The sequence below is a fragment of the Antedon mediterranea genome, chromosome 8, assembly GCF_964355755.1.
Source record: "Antedon mediterranea chromosome 8, ecAntMedi1.1, whole genome shotgun sequence".
NCBI lineage: Eukaryota > Metazoa > Echinodermata > Crinoidea > Comatulida > Antedonidae > Antedon > Antedon mediterranea.
This window is the reverse complement of record NC_092677.1, coordinates 18,320,693-18,341,735: the sequence shown is the minus strand read 5'-3', so window position 1 is coordinate 18,341,735 and position 21,043 is coordinate 18,320,693. Positions and strand designations below refer to the sequence as shown.

At 33.5% G+C, this 21,043-nt stretch overlaps 1 protein-coding gene across 1 annotated transcript; it reads left to right on the top strand.

Moving 5' to 3' along the window:
• Positions 1–2,735: 2,735 nt before the first annotated feature.
• Positions 2,736–18,694, top strand: LOC140057050 (tyrosine aminotransferase-like). Its single transcript, XM_072102595.1, has 12 exons — positions 2,736–2,834; positions 5,175–5,326; positions 9,646–9,750; positions 13,043–13,110; positions 13,539–13,697; positions 14,448–14,586; positions 15,003–15,138; positions 15,532–15,601; positions 16,345–16,473; positions 17,243–17,326; positions 17,747–17,845; positions 18,516–18,694. Exons 2-12 carry the CDS (start codon positions 5,194–5,196, stop codon positions 18,639–18,641), a joined length of 1,248 nt encoding a protein of 415 aa, XP_071958696.1. The 5' UTR covers positions 2,736–2,834; positions 5,175–5,193; the 3' UTR covers positions 18,642–18,694.
• Positions 18,695–21,043: the final 2,349 nt, after the last annotated feature.

Here is a 21,043-nt window from a genome sequence, read left to right as displayed (position 1 = left end):
TAGGTAGCAAGCAAATTAATTGCATCTAATTAATTTTTAAATGATGATAGACACTTTCGTGTATCAACTATTAAACAATTGTCATGTTTCCATGAAGTGTATTAATTTTGTATTTTGAACATCAATTAACTTGTTCATTCCCAATTGTTATTTGCTTTCTATTTTATATTAAATTTCGTCAATAAAATAGCCTGATTACATAGACTGTTACCATTTTTTTAAACTATAATGCTAGCACTATACATCCTGTCCTCGGACAATTGGCATTGAATGGAATGCAGTAAACTCAAAATAGATACATGTATAATAAAATAGACGAAGTCTAGATAATATTAGCTAATCAATTGTCATATTCGAATGGGAACTTTCGTTGTCAACATAAAGAATCGTTGAATAATTTTTGGATTCGAATGTTAAATTGTGCTCACAGAAAGTCATTTGAATAGAAAACGCAAGCTTTTTCGTTAAGCTAAAAATACTCTGTTAAATAAGTACTCAACAGAAAAACTGTACGCAACGGTCCCAAAAGTCCCAATCGAATACGACAATTGATTATTTAAGATTAAGATGAGTCATGGAGCATTCCACTTATAACTGTAATTTCAGGCTTGTGAATATTTTAATATAAGTAATGTTATTATTGGAGTAGTTATTTTTAGTAGCCATTTAATTTTATGTAGTACTAATATCTTTGTCATTTTCAAAAATGTTAACTTCATTATGTTATAGTTCTGATCTCATTCTGACATACTGAGTACTCCATATGTATTGCATACTGTACATCACTTTTTGCAAAATGTTTAATTTAAATATTAGTAGGTCTATTGTTGACATTGAATTTCCTGTTTTATCTAAATTACACTACAGATATGAGTATTGGTGTTGGGTTTTCCATTAAAAAAAATGTTTATTATTTAATTTGGTAGCAATATTGTAACTGCTCTCTCTAGCTAAATAAACTATGAATACAGAATTGTATGAGTTTGTTATAAAATATTTGGTGGTGGCGAGTTTGGTATAATAAACATTGGTATTTGAGTTTGTTTGTTTTTTTTGTCAATACTTTCATGGCCATACATTGCATATCCCATGTAAAATGAAGACAATAATACTAGAATAAGCAGCAGCAATTATGCCAAGGAAATCTAACAACTGATTTATTTTAAACTGGTTACTTTTCACACTGCGCCTTTAGTCCCAAGAGGTCGACATACTCATTCAGAAGCGGTAGCTATAGTTCTAGAGGCTGACATTTTTGATAATTTGTAAACTCTGTAGGATGGGTCATGCTAAAATTATAAACCCAAAAGCACATTCGGGAGAAGAGAGTCTATGAAAACATTTGCTGATAAATACACTATTATTGAGATACATCTAGACAGTAATCTGTAAAATATTTTTCAATAAATAATGATTTTGTTCTTGATGTCAGCCTAGGTCGGTATTATAATAATTCACTGTCAAATAATCAAAACTTTATTTTGGCTATATACCAGTATTTACATTGACTTCCATTTGACTGTCAATCTAGGCTGATATTATAATGCTGTCAGATCATTGAATTATGATCAAAACAGTCAATAGTAAAGTTTTTGTTTGTAGTAGGACAATTTGTTCACACTTGAATATGTCCCATTTATCACTTGTTGACATCTAAGTTTGATGAAGTGACCCCCAGACTTGAAGTAATTGCAATAAAATAAACTAAAGTGACAAAAATTGAGTTTGTTTAGTGGTCTAATACTAGCTTTAACATATTATTTAGACATTTTTATTTAAATTATTTAATAAGCACATCATCTTTTACAGATTCAGTATTTTTATTTCTCAATTTCAATTCAAAGTATAAATTCTTGTTGTATTTTACTTCAAATACAAAAAAAACTATTCACTTATAAAGAGAGAAAAGCAACGTTTAATTTTAACCAAAAAACCAGTGTCTGACAGACAGTATGTTCTGCTTTAAAATTACATTTTTTCAGGTAAATACTTTTTTGGTTAATGTGAATAACTATTATGTATATATATAAATAAAAATAAAATGACACATTCAAAAACAAATTTGACAAAAAAAAATATTTTTCAGACAATATATCTTTAAAAACTGGTACGTCAACAAGCGAGCGGTGTTTTTTGTAAGAAATATTTCTTGTTTAAAACAATCATTTAAAAAAAGATATCAACCGACTTAAAGTTTGTTATAATGATGCTTTCCGGCGGTTGTTGTGACAACCCAGATTTGTTAGTGCGAGGAATTTGTTTGTGGAAAACAATATTCCATCATTTTATGAATATTTAAGGATTTCAACATACCGATTTCTACAAGAATAATGAAAAGCGAAAACAGAATGCGTTTAATTTATATATTTGTTGATTGATTCAAACATGTACTACAAATGGAGAGAGGCATTATATACCAATAGATAAACGTTTTGGTCCTCTCTCCTTCATCTTTTTTTTGTGTAATGTATTATACCATATGGACAATTTTCTGAAATAAAAGTTGAATTGAATACAAATTCAGACGTCTGTCTATATAGTAGAAAATAAAAATATTTATTATGCGCCACACCACCAGCCACCCCCTCTATACACGCCCACAAAACTGACCAATCAATGACATACCTGCAATGACGACAACACATCGTACACAAAAACACAATGAAAAAATACTACAGGATTGTTCAGTGATGATGAATCGACGACGACATTGAAAACACGAGACATTACGACGTATGCAATTTGTTAACGAAGAAAAACGAATTGTAATAATATTATAATATTACTATAATATAGTTCACATTTATTACAGAGTACAAGAAGTGATATTTTACGTGAGTAATTTATTTTTTGGAAATCCTGTTTTTTTCTGTGAATAAACCCGTATAAAAAAGAGAGAGTGTGGTTGTGTTGGCCGGCCGGCTAGCTAGAGAGGGGTAGAGGGGTAGAGGACTAGTTAGGCCTAGACCTATGCCTAGGCTAGTACAGTAGGCCTAGCCAAGACCTAAAGTAAAAGTTAATTAGAGAAGGAGGGTAAACCGCTAGAATTCCCCACCTTTTATAATATTATTGTATTCACCCCGTTTATAAAAGTGCAACAGATATACTCACCTATCTGGGACTTCTTCCCGCTTGGCCTTGCCTTGGGGCAAATCCAATTCGATATATATAAATCCTCTGGTAATACTGCTAATAGCCGTATTTAATATCCTTCTAACCACGGAAAACTCCGTGGCTAACTGCCCTAATTTCTGGCCTGCCCCAACCGTCCGCGCATGGCGCCCAGACGTCCATACGTCACTTGTACTAGATCCAGGCGCCCGCAGACGGTTGGTAGGTTCGGGCCATTCATTGGCCACCCCCTGGGGTCGATACTACAATATATTTATATAGGTACGTATAGCCTAGGCCTATTCCAAAAGGTAAAGTTTACCAAATATAGGCTTACTAGCTAGCAGCGATTACCGTTGCGGAGCCACTTTCTTGGTTCCCATTGGAACGTAAAGCTTGGTTCCCACTAGAACGTAATGCAAGGACGTAAACGCAACGCAAGCGTTTTAACCAATGACAAGCGAATAAGCCATCGCTTGTGATTGGTCAATTCATTTGCGTTGCGTTACGTTCTATGTAACGCAGCAACGTATCGACGCGCACAAATTGTTGTATTGTGTAATTACAAGTGGGAATTGACGACGCAACAGTGCTACAAACATTGCCACAGGGAATCAAATCAGTTTGATTTTACGCAAAAACACAAGGCAAAAGAACACTGGAAAACATAGTACAGAGCATACTCAAAAGTATGCGGGGTGAACCAGGTCAAGGTCTACGGCATGCTAACATTGACGCGCAATAAGCAGGTTTGATTTCATGCAGGCGGGGGCAAACACAATTATCGGAAGGGCATTTGCTTATGTTGCGTAGGTTACGTTGCATTGCTAGTGTGAACCAAGCTTGACAAGCGAAAGTTCGAATCCATCGCTTGTGATTGGTCAATTCACTTACGTTGCGTTACAGTATGTCCTTGTGTTGCGTCTCTAGTGCAATTTTAAGACATGACATGAGGCACTTGCGCTACCTGTTTTACTAAAAAATATTAGGCCTATGGATTTGAACAACATTTTACCAAAAGATGAAGGGGAACGTCCACATACAACATTCAACTGGTTTCGATTTATAACATTAACGGCCAGGTTTCACTGATTCAAAAGTATATCTTAGCGATGCATCTAATCTGCATGACAGTATTGTTTTGATATTATTAGGTCTTGTCAGTGCAGCTCAGTTTTCGAAATATGTGTTTTTAATCCTCGCTATATGATAAATCTTAACATTTTTCACAGGACGTGCCATGGACTAGTAAGTCACCCCATGATTTTACACACTTCTTATACTTTATGAGGTTCACGAAAATGTACCGCATAAATTGTGGACTTACCAGTATTGGCGGATCCATTTTTTGTTAAATAGAGGGGGAGGTGGGGGGTGGGGTAATGGTTAACCAACACACTGGGTATTTTAAACGAGTGGTTTCTCCAGGGTTCCAGCCTAGGTTGATGTGAAAGTGATATGATTGATTGATTCAATTTTTCTCTTTTTATTATTAGGATGGTTACCAGTACCAGTTCATTACAAAAAAATATAAATGAAAAAAAGACAAATCAAAGTAATAATAGTGTCTCCAAAATCTGATGAGGGAAGGATGTAAAAATATTGTTTTGGTTTTTTTGGCATAAAAGCCCATTTACACTAGGACGATAAAGATCGACGATAAATATTTAAGCATGCATTTTTATTACATAAAACAAAAGAAATTAGAAAGGGTTTCGTTTTAGAACTATAGGATAATCATTTATGCTGTCTTTGATAAAAATTAATATTTTTTAAATTCCAATCAAATGACGTCATGATAAATAAAAACAATAAAATCGTTGTATTGTCACGATATTATTGCTCTTACTAATCATGATGTCATTTGATTGGACGTGTGAAAATATAATTTTTATCAAAGGAAGCATAGATGGTTATTCTGTAGAATGAAAAGTTTTTATATTTATTTTATGTATGAAAAATGCATATTTGTCTATTTATCGTCGATCGTTATCGATATGTCCTACCTATTTGCCTAATTAGTATGCCAATATTTTGATTTTGTACAACATTGACTTTTTTAGATAACTGTATTTAGTAGTGATGGAAAGCAAACCAAAATGGAATATTCGTTCATCAGAAGCTGCTAAGAATACATTGAATCCTATCCGAATGATTGTTGATGGTATGAAACTTGAACCTAACCCTAAAAAACAAGTTATTTCACTCTCTATTGGTAAGTCACAATGTACCATTCCAATCATTTTGGTAGGTTTGTATTGTTAACAAATTTGTTGTGTTTTAATTAATTTGTTCTTAATCTTAACCTATTTGACGCATTTTGAACTAATAAAATACCTCGCGCAATCCGCATTTCAATGTTTACCAATACCAGGGGCCTTCCCGCATTCGAGCAACTAATTGAATGTAATTGTATTGTATTGTATTTAACAATACAGAAATTAACCTAAAAAAAGACATTTTTGGGAGATTTTTAACATTCGAGAGATTTAATAAAAATTCGGGAGGCTCTCCAGAAATCGGGAAATAGAGTTCGAACGTCTGCATATGAAATATGATATATTCTGCTTTTATACAGTATACGCAGAAGACTTCACCATCTCTCATAACAACAGAACTTGTGGTCACAGTCTGAAACTTTATCATCCTAAAACTCAAAGCAAATCTCTTGTGCAGAAATAATTGTTTCAATGAGAATAATTAAAGACACCTTCCCTACAATTTGTGACGTTTTGTAAAAATAATACATTACTTTACATTAAACCAGGTCATTCCTTGTCTTAAATGTAGGTTTTATGGTAAATTATGATAAAAAGTGAGAAACAATGCACTACCTAAGTTGCTCGCGGCGACTGACCTCTTGTGGACGGTCTTTAGGCCTAGCCTAGCTAGGCTCAGTTTTTTAGGCCTAGCTGGTAAACATCGGTAATGTACGAACATCGTACGCTAGCTATATACCTTGCCTGACGTTGTATAGTTGCTGCAATTGTCTTTCTATTTTTGCCAGACTCCGTTAATACAAATTGAGGAAAACCCGGTATTTTCGCTGAAAAGTATAGGAGTCTTCCATTTGTTTTGGCCTCACGATCGACCGAAAAGTGGGTGAATTACAGAAGAAAAACAAAAATATCAATCAGCGCGCAATGCATTTTGGGATTTATAGCGGGCCGCTATAATTATTAGAATCAACTTATTTTTCACATTTTTAACCATTTAAAGACGAAAAAAGTTATTGCAAATGGGCCATATAGTATTATTTTTACATTAAATATAGTTTGTGATCCTAAATTAAAAAACGTAGGGAAGGTGTCTTTAAACATTGTAAATGCCCTGCCCGAGTCAGTTATTCAATCCCCCTCAGTCAACACATTTAAGTTGAGACTTAAAACTAGACATGGAAGCAAATTAGGCACTAACCTGAACTTATTCCATCAAACATTAAGTGTAAGTGTAATAATACTAATACATAACTTTAAAACATTAAACCAGGTAATTTCTTGTGTTAATTGTGTTATAAAGTTAATAAAATGATAAAAAAATAAAAACAATACAATGCTACCTAATACAGTAGCTCGCGTCGAAGGTTCCCTCATAAACCGTCTTTAGTTTTGTAGGCCTAGCTGGAAGAGCGGTAACATACAAACATTGTATGTATTGTTAGCTATAGGCCTATCTTGACATCTCATTGCTGAATTAATTGTTTAAAGAAGAAAGAAAATATGGCAATAGATCCATATATTATTTATATTTACAATACTTTTAAAAAATGTAAATTAAATTATGTCGAAAAAACTTAGTACTGTAGGTCTTTAGTGTCTTTAAATAAAACCTTTAAAATAAACCTAAAACTGGCTAAAAAGTATAATACAGAATACATTTTTTTTTAAATTTTGATTTACAAAGCACTGCAGTATGTATTAATATAATTTTTAAAATAGCATTTCATCAATGACATTGACATTTGTCAAGGACAATTGAGTCAGATAAAAAATAATGGTTTTGTAAACACGAGTCAGTATGATTTAGTCAATTTTTTCCCCAAAAAACAATCTACATGCTACTAATAATGACTCATGTTGGCCACAAGGTAAGATCTAAACTTTAACTATTCTATACAAAATTGTATAATTCAGGGTTCTACGTAGTAGGGTATCGTTCCTAATTACTAATGGAAATTTGATTGATGAATATTACTCTAATCTCCATAAGGATTGGTCCTATAGTACAAATTACCGTTTTAAGCATGGTTCACGTCGGATGTCCAGTCAACTTGACCAAAAAATATCTAGTACAAAATAATTAATTTTTGCAACTTCTTTTCATTTTTACCTGAACTGTATGATCTAAATTCTAAGTATTATTAAGATTACACTTTATTTAAAATAAAGTGGAATTCGTTGATAAAACAGGACCAAGCTACCTAGTATAAACTAAGCTAATTTAAGTCGGTCGCTTATATACTCCCTGGATTACTGTACAAGTCTCTACATTACACCTTTAGTTTTTATAAAGATTCTCAATAATGTTTGCCGTTTGACCCTAAACACCATTAGTTTGACCGAAAAAATTCAGTTAAGAGTGAATACGGAATACTTAAATTTTTTATTCTTGGCCAAGGTATCTGCAAATAATGGTATCTGCAAATAATAGTATTATTATTACTCATTTTATACAAATTATATTTTCATCAAAACTTTATGAATGACAAACTTATGACTTGTACTACAGTAGGATGTAGTATGATAAATATAATTGTATGATTTTGCTGACTCAACAGCATAACCTTGATGTACAGTTACTACTTTGGTTGTTACTGTCCATGATATTCGATTTGCAATGACCGATGACATATTACTAGGTCAGGTCAATTGAAGTACAGTAATATCTTGAATAATCATATAAATAAAAAATTAACATGGACAGTATTACATAATTATTAATTCTCCTAACCAATGCAAAGTAAACAAATTTCAATCCATACAGTACAGTACATTATGATTAAATACAGTACAGTATGTTAAAACCATCATGTAGGTTTGTTATTTGCCCAATCATCACCTATCATGACCAATCATCACCAATCATCACCTATCATCACCTATCATCACCAATCATCACCAATCATCACCAATCATCACCAATCATCACCTACAGTATCATCACCTATCATCACCAATCATCACCAATCATCACCAATCATCACCTATCATCACCTATCATCACCTATCATCACCAATCATCACCAATCATCACCAATCATCACCTATCATCACCTATCATCACCTATCATCACCTATCATCACCAATCATCACCAATCATCACCAATCATCACCAATCATCACCAATCATCACCAATCATCACCTATCATCACCTATCATCACCTATCATCACCTATCATCACCTATCATCACCAATCATCACCAATCATCACCAATCATCACCTATCATCACCTATCATCACCAATCATCACCAATCATCACCAATCACCACCAATCACCACCAATCACCACCAATCACCACCAATCATCACCTACAGTATCATCACCTATCATCACCAATCATCACCAATCATCACCAATCATCACCAATCATCACCAATCATCACCAATCATCACCAATCATCACCAATCATCACCTATCATCACCAATCATCACCAATCATCACCTATCATCACCTATCATCACCAATCATCACCTATCATCACCAATCATCACCAATCATCACCAATCATCACCAATCATCACCAATCATCACCAATCATCACCAATCATCACCAATCATCACCAATCATCACCAATCATCACCAATCATCACCAATCATCACCAATCATCACCAATCATCACCAATCATCACCAATCATCACCAATCATCACCAATCATCACCAATCACCACCAATCATCACCAATCATCACCAATCATCACCAATCACCACCTATTAAAACCAAACATGACTGTGGCCATGAGTTTGCATATGTTGTACAGTATGTTTGTCTTATTGAGAATGGAAGGTGGAGAAAGCAGTCCTACTAATACAGTACATCCTGTAATGCCCTGTAGGCCTTTATGATAAAAAAAAGTACATGTTATTGTTACTATTCATACAGTATTAAATTTAACATATTGTTAAACTTTTCAATCTAATACGCGTCAATCGCTTCTTCGCAAAAAGACATAACTTTTTACTTCTGTAGGATGGTTCTTGGAATACAGTAAATGTAAACACTTCGAAGTATTTTGACAAATTTTTACATAAAAATGTATAAAACGTAAAATTAAATTTACTTGATAAATAGCATTTTTAACCACAAAATCCTACCAGGTAATACCAAGCCCTGTCGGGCCTTAGCAGGCGTTGATTAGTATGACACAGAGAGGGTGATGCGATTTTGTTTTTTCTTTTTATACTCAGGGGTGATTGTACAGTATATCATGAGCTACAATCTGTGAAGCAAATGTAAATTGCCAATACAGGAATATGTACAGTGAGTAGGCCAGTGACAAACATATTTTTGATTTCTTTATTTTCAGGTGACCCAACCAAATTTGGAAACCTACCCCTTGATCCTAGTATTGCTGATGCCATACACGATGTTATTGATATCTACAAAAACAATGGCTACGCTCCTTCTGTAGGTAAGTCGATGGCTACGCGCCTTCTGTAGGTCGATTAATCAAGCAAAGTCTATGGACAGCACAGTTAAGTACAGTATTGGTGTCTACAGTGTTTAATAGTATTTTGAGCACATGCAGTAGATACAGGCCAGATGTACAGTATATTTTCATGATAGATAATCAGGCCTTGACTATGCTCCCCCCCCCCCTCTCCCACCCTCTAACTGTACACACATGTGTTTTAGCTTTTATTCAAAAACCAGTTAATTTTTACATGCAAAATACAGTACCCAAGTGATTGTTTAAAGCTATAAACCCACATTTATTGTTTATCAATTGAAACATATTGTTTTATGATTTCTAATTTCCGAATCATAAAAACATTAAAACCTCACATACTACTGTATAATGATTTATTTTATCTGTTGGCATCCTACCCTGTTAGTGATACAATGTACAGTACTGTATATCACCTATTGTTTTTCCTAAGATTTTTCTGCTATCTCTTTTTAAGTCTAGGGTTTTTGTGATGGCCTATTCTCTCTTTTCTTGGAATGTATAGTGATGTATAGACTTGAGAGTGACTTTGTTCTTGATGTTGCATTTGCGTGGAGTGCCATTTGAAAACCTGTGATACAACTTCGTAATCATTTTGTATTGAATCTTGACACAAGTATAATTCACAAGTATAATTCACAAGTATATAAAAATGGTGTTCAATTTTGCCACTACTCAACAAATTCAAAGCAGTGTATTCGCATCCTTACCCATTTCCCGCAGACGTTTCCTTTTTTTTCTATTTTACTATTGGAGGGTGGGGGGAATGGTGTGCCAGTGAATCTTATAAGGATGTTTGTAACGAAACAAGCGTTTTATAGTTAAATACAAAACATGAGGTTTTCATGGTTGTTTTCCCGCAAAGTCTCACTGGCAGTGTACAATTGTATTGATATTATTCAAGTCGTTGGAATTTGCCTAACATAATTTTAACTAATTTGATTAGTATTTCTACTGGTATGCTCCTACAAGATATGGTACCAGTATATATGTAGGCCTAATATATGTACTGTACAGTCACAACAGCCTATTTCAACATAAAATGCTTTAGATCATTCACATTGGATATGATACTGCATTTTGGTTGACTTTGAATTTGTGAAGTTTTTAATAATTTGTTTTATGATTTAATCTGATTTTATTGCTGTGCCGTTGTGACAGATACAAGATACATCACTTATGTGGAGTTGGTTGTGGAGTTGTGGTTTGGTGGTTATGATGCCATGGCTACCACTCCAAGGGTCCTGGGTTCAAGTCCCGTCACATATCAGGATTTTTTCTAAGGACAAAATTACAACTCCATTCTTAAAGACTTGTAATAAGACTTTGTTTAATATACAGTATAGAGCATCTTGTGTACATGTTTGACTTGTGAATCTCTGAGGGTCCCTAATAATCAGAAATTGCTTGATGGATCACCCTCATTAAATATGGTAAAAAAAAAAAAATTATTAACTAATATTAATAAGATGATTTTGTGTGTATATTGTAAGTTCCAGATTTACAGTACACTGCAGCATCCACAAAACATTAAAGTTCTGAAGCATCTCCTCTCCTAATACAATACTAAGAAAGTTTTTTTACCATTTTCTCCACTTTGTTGTTCAATCAAGTTACTGTATACATGCCAACTCTCTTGTTTTGGCCGGAGACTTCCATATTTTGTTCGCAACCTACAACATCAACATTTTATTCTGAATTCAACGATCACTGAACCTGCAATTTAATAATAAAAAGAATCTCAAACAAAAGTACAGTAAAATACAATATTATTTTAAGCCATCCCGATCTACGGTGACCATAAATTATTGATTTTTTTTCCAGAAAAACTTCAGATGTCTGGCATATGCAAAAGCCCAGATCTCTTGTATTTAACATATTATATTTAACAGTTAAATACTGCAACTGGCTGATGAATGAACATAAACTAGTCTTTCCCATTATTTAGGTGGATTAAAAATTGCATGTTCAACTTTAAAGTTAAAGAAATTTCTGAGGAGGCCCATTAACCATGTTGCACCGACGCTGGCTGCTTTTGTGGAAGAGCTAATATGTCCAGTACCCCCTAACTTATGTAAAGAAAGTGTACAGCAGTGCTAATGTGTCCAGTACCCCCTAACTTATGTAAAGAAAGTGTACAGCAGTATACACATACTACTAGGGTTTGCAGGCACACATGAACTAAAAGTGATAGCAATTAAATAAGACCATCTGTAAAATACTATATTTCACTTACTATTAAATCTACACTTTTTAGGAATGTTGCCCCTCTTATTTTTATCATATTTACTGTTGATTTATATTTTCTATGAATGACAAGAAGAGAAATAAATGTTACTTTGATTGATTGATTGAAAGCAAAAAAAAAAACATGATTTTTTTTTAGCATAACAATCCCATCATTGTTTCCATTAATAGAAAACATAATTTATGAACAATAAAATATGATAAGGTAAAGATGATAGTTAAACATCTGTATATCAAACATGGTTTAATAGATCAAAATATTCATTGCAAGTAGAAACTACTGGGATGCTACCAGCAAATTCCAAGTACCATGTTTATATTTGAATATACAGTAGATCAAATTATGTGGGATATTCTTCATTTTCCATATTACTGTAGCCTACTTGTACCTACAGTATAATATATTCAATAGGTTTCTAATAACTAAAACCCAGACAATCCTGGTATCTATTAGTTATACATATTGTAATTTGCACAACTGAATTTATTAGTCTGAGATCAAAGTCATTTTAACAGTATATCATTTATTAGGAAACTGTGTTTACATATGATACTGCATAGATTGAAACTGCCCCGATTTTGGTGGGATTGTCTAGCTTTTAATGATAAAATATCACTAAAATCTAACTTCATGTGAACCTACTAGGATGCAATGGTAGGATGTATAAGCGCACCGCAAACCAAGGCAGTTGACCATCAGATTGGTCAACCTTCACTTGTGATTGGTCAAATGACTTGCATTGCAATTTTCATTCGTACATTGCGTCTCATGGTTTCTGCTGCATAAGTGCCAAATAAACCGTTTATTTAAAAATTGAGCATTTTTGCTCAATCTTTGCTCCTAAAAAAATGTTACCTTGCAATTAATAGTTTTTAGTAACTATAAATTGCAAGGCTGGTGTTTTTATAGCACCTCTTTCCAATTTCAGTGGTTAGTTAGTTTTTTTTCAAAATTGTTTTGCATTCAAATCTCCCTAAAATTTGAAATTGTGGTGACTTTTTTTTACAGGGAATGAAGAAGCCAGGGCTGCAGTGGCAAGTTACTACAGTACAAATGTTTCACCCTTGACCTCTAAGGTTAGTATTTGTTTTTAATTTAGTAGTAATAGTACTGCCAGCAGAATCGTTTATTGGAGAAGGGAATCCTAAACAATGGAATAACATCAGATAACAATTGTTTTAGTGGCAATAACTGAAATTGTCATTATTGATTGCCATAATAATGATCCATGTTTGTATTAAAAGACTTTTAGGTATGGAGAAATGGACAGTAATCAAGTTCTAAGACAATAATTATTGTCATTACAGCTGGGAGTTGCAAGAAATTGAACCAGACCAGGGTCTCTCTGTATGAAAAGTGTCCTAAACACTAGGCTACCTACCAACCTAAATCAAATCATAATTATCCACTGAATAATTTAAGGATAATCACAATTATTAACATTACCTACTTTACATTAACAAGTTTTTCAGCATAGTTTTTATAATTATCTTTTTTTTTCCAGGACGTTATTCTAACAAGCGGGTGCTCAGGAGCCATAAACATTGCTATTACTGTGTTGTGCAATCCAGGTGATAATATACTTATTCCACGTCCTGGCTTTTCACTATACCGAACAGTAGCTGGCAACATTGACATTGAAACACGCAGTTATAACCTAATTGTAAGTTTTTGATTTTGCAGAAGTTTCAATAGGAAATTCATACAGTTTAAATTTCCCTAAACCATACACTCACGTGACACTATTTGACTTTTGACACTTTCTGTTCATCTAGTGGTAGTAAACCCTTCATTCCGGGTCCACGATGGATTTTAATTAATTATAGGAAAGAATTTGGGATTTGTAGAGTTAAGTTTAATTGTTAATTGGTATGGCAGGGGCAATGTAACTATGAAATCTGCAAAGTTTATAATGCTTGCCTTAGTTCTGGTGGTAGAATATATAATATCTTATATATAATGACTTATAGGGCCATTACACTTTGAGCTTGTTGGCACTATATTAAGCTTCTAGTATTAGCTTCATCTTTCGAAAGAGTTGGTGATTACGCCGATTGGTGGTAGCTGTATGACACTAGTATAGAAAATGTTGCCGTCCACACCTTTGCACAATTTAGACCAGTAGACTGCTAGTCACATGATGTTTTCTAATACAATACATTTTTTATTCAAAAAAGGTAAAAAGAAAAATAGTCTACAAAATACAAATTAGCAAAAAAGGGAAAATATCAAGAAAACGATAACCAGTAATTGAGTGAAAAGAAACATCTTTTGTTGGACTTAAATATATGAAAATGGATTAGAAAATATATACAGATAAATAAGTTCAAATTTAAGTTAAAAAATATATTTCAGTTATTAATTAATATTTAGTTACTAATGATGGTAATTAAATTCTTATTTTTTAACTCAGCCTGAACGGAACTGGGAAGCAGATCTCAATCAAATGGAGGAGTTGATAGATGATCGGACAAAGTGTATTGTTGTCATTAATCCCTCTAATCCATGCGGTTCAGTTTATGATAAAAAACATCTAATGCAGATCACAAAAGGTACTGTGTATAAATTATTCTCTATTTGATGATTGGCTGGTCCTGCTCCATCAACATGATAACTATAAACTCTTCTGTAAATAAACAAACAAATGTGTCTTGTCAGTAAAGTGCCACAACAGACAAGTCTTCTACTAAAAAGTGTATCGACAAGTTAGCTAACCTGTAAAAGCTAATTTACACAGACAGGTGGTAACAGTAATACAAATATGAAATCTGTGTTATTCCTTATGACCATATACACACAACGTGGTGCAGACAGATTGCTTCCGCTCAAGATAGACACAGATCCTAGATGGGACAGACTACATGGTTTTCCGATTACCATTATCGTTCGTCTGTGTAAATTGGTCTTATATGCCTTGTTGAATAGTATTTTTTGTGTATTCACTTACACTTTGTGTTATATTTTTTAGTGGCGGCAAGACATCAACTGCCAATTATTGCAGATGAAATCTATGCTGGTATGGTGTTTAATGGAGAAGAACCTCCATACATTGCAGACATTACAACAGAGGTACCTGTATTGAGCTGTGGTGGTACAGCCAAAAGGTACAGTAATAAAAGTGTGTGGGGACGGGGATGAAATTTGTGCTGGTGTAATTTACTTTGTTTTATTTCAATTATACATCCATTGGCCAATTACAGAAAACAGTAACATTTTAAAATTCATATAGTTGCAATTAAATAACGATACATTTTAGTACATTACAACTAAAGTTACAAACATGATAAAGAATGGAGAAAGTCCTTAAAATTACTGTACTGTGACTGGGAGAGCTAATGCTGCTTCCCGATAGCATATTAAGTATAGTATAAGCTTTAGTTCCCGCAGTGCAGCCAAAAGGCAAATACAGCACTCTAGCTACATGCTTGCTGCATACCTATTTAAATCAAATATATTTTTTTTAAAGATTGTACATGTGTTGTGTATTTGTTTTGCAGGTTTCTTGCTCCAGGATGGCGAATTGGTTGGATCCTTGTACATGATCGACACAATGCATTCCAAGCAGAGGTTTGTATCTTGCAATATATATATATATAGATATCCTCTAAAATTTAGTGAAATTGAATTTTTTTTAATAATAAACTAATATGATGAGATCAAATGTCTGCAATTGAATGACCAGCTTGTTGTTCAGTATGGTTGCATTTTTATCAGCTCTGTTTTTTTTTTTACATTTCATATCCACCCAACCTCGAGCAACTTGCCAATTACAGGATGGATAAAATATTTTATCATTTATTGTGCTTATAAACTAATTCTCATTTGAAGCTTAGGTAAAGTTGAAAGAGTCATGAGTTAAACCTTGGCACTAGGTAAAGATTGAACCCAGGAATTTGGGATTGGAAGGAGAATGTTAAGCACCAAGCTACAGCTCCTCTTCCTATTCTCATCTCGTAAAGTTCCATAATTGTGCATTTCATTATGTACTGTAACAGCTGTTAATGTTAAAACATGTTTTACAACAATTATGTTGTAAACACTCAGTGCATGGTTTTTAGGGTGCAACCAATGGGATTAAAAATAGTGCTGGCCAATGCAGCACAGTCCCCTTTTTATTACAACATAACATTGTTGCACATAAGCAAGTAAGGCCACTGCCTGATGGACCAGCCGCAGTGCTATAACATAAGTGAATGATTTTGTGGAATGTTTAAAAATACTACAAAATTTTAAGAACATTAATGATTTGTACATAGTAAAATTTATCCGTTGACATAATTTAGAATTGAATTAACGTGTTTTGTCATTAGGTACACAGAGGTCTTTTCCAGCTTACAACTAAAATTCTTGGCCCATGTTCCATCATGGAGGCAGCTTTACCTGCAATTCTCAAGAACACACCAAAAAGTTTCTTTGAAAATACAAAAAAGACGTTGAAGGTGAAATTTGAATTTGTTATTTATTTTGCTCTTCATTAGTTAACCAAATTGCAGTGAATCAGATGTTACCAAAGATTTTATAAGATTGGCTAGAGGACAAACTCCTGGCTGGAAAGTGATTCCAACAGGAGCCATAAACCAAAAACCATAAATGTCGCCGCGATAAGCATTATTTAATATATAAATATAATAATCTAACATAATAAATTAAGAACACATAAATCAATACACATAATATTCTTGTTAGAGCACAGTGAAATTTTTATAAAAGAAAATATATTCTTGGTAAATGTCTAACAATTTTGCACACAAGGATCTGTAGGTTACGTTCTCACGTTACTACGCTCAACACACTGCGTTGCGTATTGTATATGAGAATGTTTAATGCTCAACGTTTGTGCAGTAGTGCGTGACTGTATAGGAAGCGTGACTGACATATTGAATCTACTATTGAATAGTCGATTGCAGCCGCCATCTTGTTGGTTCCCACTCCATGAAGAATCACTATTTGAACTGTGATAACCTTGGAGTCCAACCTCTAGCCCATCTATATATTAGGATGTTACACATATCCATCCAATTTAATTTAATCAAATGCTGCTACCAAATGACGTCGGACCACAGCAACGGGGACTGAGATGGGGACCAGCACACCGGTAACCCGGGAGCAAGGAGTTCTTTAAAGTGAACACAAGCCAGATAACATTTTAGGGTTAAACTACTTTATATATAAACTTTTGTTATATGTTTTGTTTTTTTTCTGTTGCAGGAAAATGCAGATATCTTATATTCAGGCTTTGAAAATATTCCAGGCATTACACCAATAATGCCCAGAGGTGCAATGTATATGATGGTGAGTCTAATATTAATGTGTTGCATTGAAGGACATTGGATAGCTAATAAAGGTTAAAAATTGGATAAACATATAGTTGTTGGTGCTTGCTGACAGCTCCAGCCTGCAAAAGTGAGTGTTTTGTACACCAGGGTGGAGAGTAATGTTCATGTCTGGCCTAAAAGATACAAGCAATGCGACAAGCGTTGGATTCGAAACCATGATCTCAAGGAGTAGTCCAACATCCAACTGTGTCGCGCGCCCTTCTGTTATACAGATGACACTGTATTACAGAATTTGGCTATAATACTAGACATACAATGTCATATATGTAGAGATGTCATAGGATCGGGTTAATGCTGATTTTCTCCATGTCAAAATATATTTTGTAGCAAGTAACTTAGTATTAAATATATATATATTTTTTTTGAAAACTGATAGTGTGCTGTTGATGTTGAACACATGCCAAATATCAAAGACGATATGGATTTTGTACAGAAATTGATGGAGGAAGAATCTGTGTTTTGTTTACCAGGAAAGGTAAAGTGCCAAATATAGTATAACCTTCTGTTTCAGTACTTGGTCATTTTGATTAGTGTGTTCTTCACATGTGACTTGAACATAAATAAAGCCATGGTTCAATCTGCTCAGGCAATCTCCCTTATATAAATACAAACAATATTAAAGCTAAATACAATCCCCACTCTGAAAATTTTCGACAAATAAATTTTTAAAATAAAGACGCTATTACAAAACAGATGCGTCACACACTCGTTTTCGTAAGACAGTAAAAATCTGTTTCACATGGCAACAAAATATTGAGGACGTCGTCCAAAATATGACTGCAGTAAATTTAAACGAAGCGCAGGTGTGCGTTGCTTGTCTGCCTAGGCTAGCATAACATCAAATCAAATGAGAACTTTAAAAACTGCTATTTATCAAAATTGACCTGAGAAATTAAAATTACTTTATTAAATAAATCTGTAATTATATTATAATCGTGAATCATTCCTAATTCAATGCAAAATGTACAAAATAGATCAAAACTATACTCGTTTTGTGGTTACAAATATGATTGGTGATATTTGTCAACATGGATATGCTTTAAAAGTTCAAAAGTTTCTCAAATGTGTGACGTATCCGTTTTCATATTCGTAGCTTTGCGAAACCTCCCTATTACTATAAACAATTGTTTTCTTTTATGCTACAGTGTTTTGAGTATCCAAATTACATGCGAGTCGTTCTCTCAATTCCTAAAGAGAAAACACAAGAAGCAATCACACGTATTGAAGAATTTTGCAAGCGACATTACACATTAAACAATGGAACCTCATAGATTATGAGCAGCTACAGGTGAAGATTTTAAAAGAATATATTTTTAGAACAGAATGGGGTGGAGTTTGAAGGAAGGGGTGGGGTTTGAAGGAAGGGGTGGGGTTTGAAGGAAGGGGTGGGGTTTGAAGGAAGGGGTGGGGTTTGAAGGAAGGGGTGGGGTTTGAAGGAAGGGGTGGGGTTTGAAGGAAGGGGTGGGGTTTGAAGGAAGGGGTGGGGTTTGAAGGAAGAGGTGGGGTTTGAAGGAAGGGGTGAGGTTTGAAGGAAGGGGGTGGGGTTTGAAGGAAGGGGGTGGGGTTTGAAGGAAGGGGGTGGGGTTTGAAGGAAGGGGTGGGGTTTGAAGGAAGGGGTCGGGTTTGAAGGGAAGTGGAATAATAATAAGAATGCATTTTGTGAATTTCAAGAGACATGAACAAGTGGTATTAATTTCAATAATATTTTGATAATGTTGAATTTTTATTTGTGGGTGGGGATAAAAGTGCATGATACATCTTGTTGGTGAATTTCAGGGTAAAATGAACATGAATAGAAGATTGTGCTGAGGTGGTGGGTTTATGGAATTACATAATACAACATCTTATTGCACACAACATCTGTTTTGCAGACCTAATATTTAGAATTCCCAACTCTTTCGATAATTGTGAGAGTCTTCCGATATTTTGGGTAAACAAGTATTTCAATATTTACAATTTCTACTACTCTAGATGTGGATAGAAAACATACTAAATCATCAGTCGCACATGGTTATAGCATGATTACTTCCTCCATAGTTATAGATAATCTATGCATTAGTTTAAATTAATAAAGTGAAATACTGTGTTGGCATCATATTTTTTTTAACTATTATAAATTAATGTCAATACCTTTAGATTTTGTGGTGGTGTCTATTTTCCAAATTATTATAGCACCTCCCTCTATAGTTTTATTTTATAAAAATCGCATGATATTTCATTTTGCAAGTTAGGAAGTCTAATATGTTATAATAAATAAATTGTGATCCATTTACAATTGAGGTATTTTAACATAATAACCTATTAATGGATTAATTATGTAATTAAAATGTTAAATACAAACGTTTAGAAGTTAAGACACGGCAGGACCTTAGATATATTTTTATTATGCCACAGAGAACCTGGTGTTTAGTGCAAAATTGTCAAATTGTATATTTGTGTATATATTAACTCTTTAACTGGACCTTTGAGACTGGCTGATATAAATTAATTTTACTACATTTCTTTGTTATTAATTGTGTTGTGGTAACATTTATGATTATTGCCAAGGTTTGCCAATACTGGTAGTACTCGTTAAAGTAACCGTCTACATGGAGACATCTGTAGCCAATGACATTAAGCATAGATATTGTTTTAACAGACATTGCAATAAAGTCAGTAATAGCTAGGTCGGAACTGCTAGACTTCTAGTGAAACTGGCCCTGATATAGTTGCATCTAGCAAGTTGTCTTGTCTTTCAAGTACTGATGGTATCTTCCGACCTTGTTGTTTATTCAGTGTTGTGTAGAAAGTAAATATTTTGTAATGACGTGTCCAATCCTACAAGTGGTTGACAGCCAGTGATTGTCATACTAATCACATAGCGCCACTCAGTATAATTTGTATCTGTATCTTCGTCTGAGGGCATGTCTTTGTAGTCTGGTGAGCAGACTATTTGAATGCCATTTACTAGCATTCTCCTTAGAAAGGTATATGTTGTGCTTCTGACCTCTAGCTGGACTCATTTTCTGGTGTTTATTAAAGGACAAAATACACCAACTTTATAGTTGATATGCCAATTCATTCATTAAAGTATTTTATTCTTTATTATTTTAGTAGTGTATGCTTAAGTGATTGTGTTTTAAATAATTATTTATTTTGTTTAAATATTTATTTCATTTCAATGTGGTTAATGCATCAATTTGGTATAAATTAAATGGATTCCATATTTAACTTGTAAATATATTGTTAAATTTGTACATGAAAATCGCTCCAAATTTGGGTGAATAAAGTATATTGGAAATTAATATAGCGTAATACATTGTACTATACTGTAACACATTATAAATATTTCTGTATGTATATAAAATAATATTATCTTTACCAACTTGCCATTCTAGTCGAAACAAGCCTCAGTTAAAAGTGCACTTTAAGCTATTGTTGTTGTAGCGCAATATTGAGACTATTATGTGTGCATATGTTTTTGTAATTTAATAAATTAAATGTGTACTTCGGTGGTTTGGAGTGTATTTTGAAAGTAAAGTGCAGTAATAAAAATGTTAACAAGAGTACATTGTAAGCATAATACTTATTTATTCTTTATTGTTTTAGGTTTAGGATGTCTTTATTTTAACAATTGAATTGAATTTGATTTTTCTCGTTAACTTTTAATAGACATTGATTGTTAATCTATTAA

Bases quoted from the DNA above. Each gene is read 5' to 3' on its own strand.
- LOC140057050 (XM_072102595.1), top strand. From the start codon at position 5,194: ATGGAAAGCAAACCAAAATGGAATATTCGTTCATCAGAAGCTGCTAAG. The intron at 15,602-16,344 runs GTTTGTATCTTG...TTTTGTCATTAG, and splicing joins ACAATGCATTCCAAGCAGAG to GTACACAGAGGTCTTTTCCA. The intron at 17,327-17,746 runs GTGAGTCTAATA...GAAAACTGATAG, and splicing joins GAGGTGCAATGTATATGATG to TGTGCTGTTGATGTTGAACA.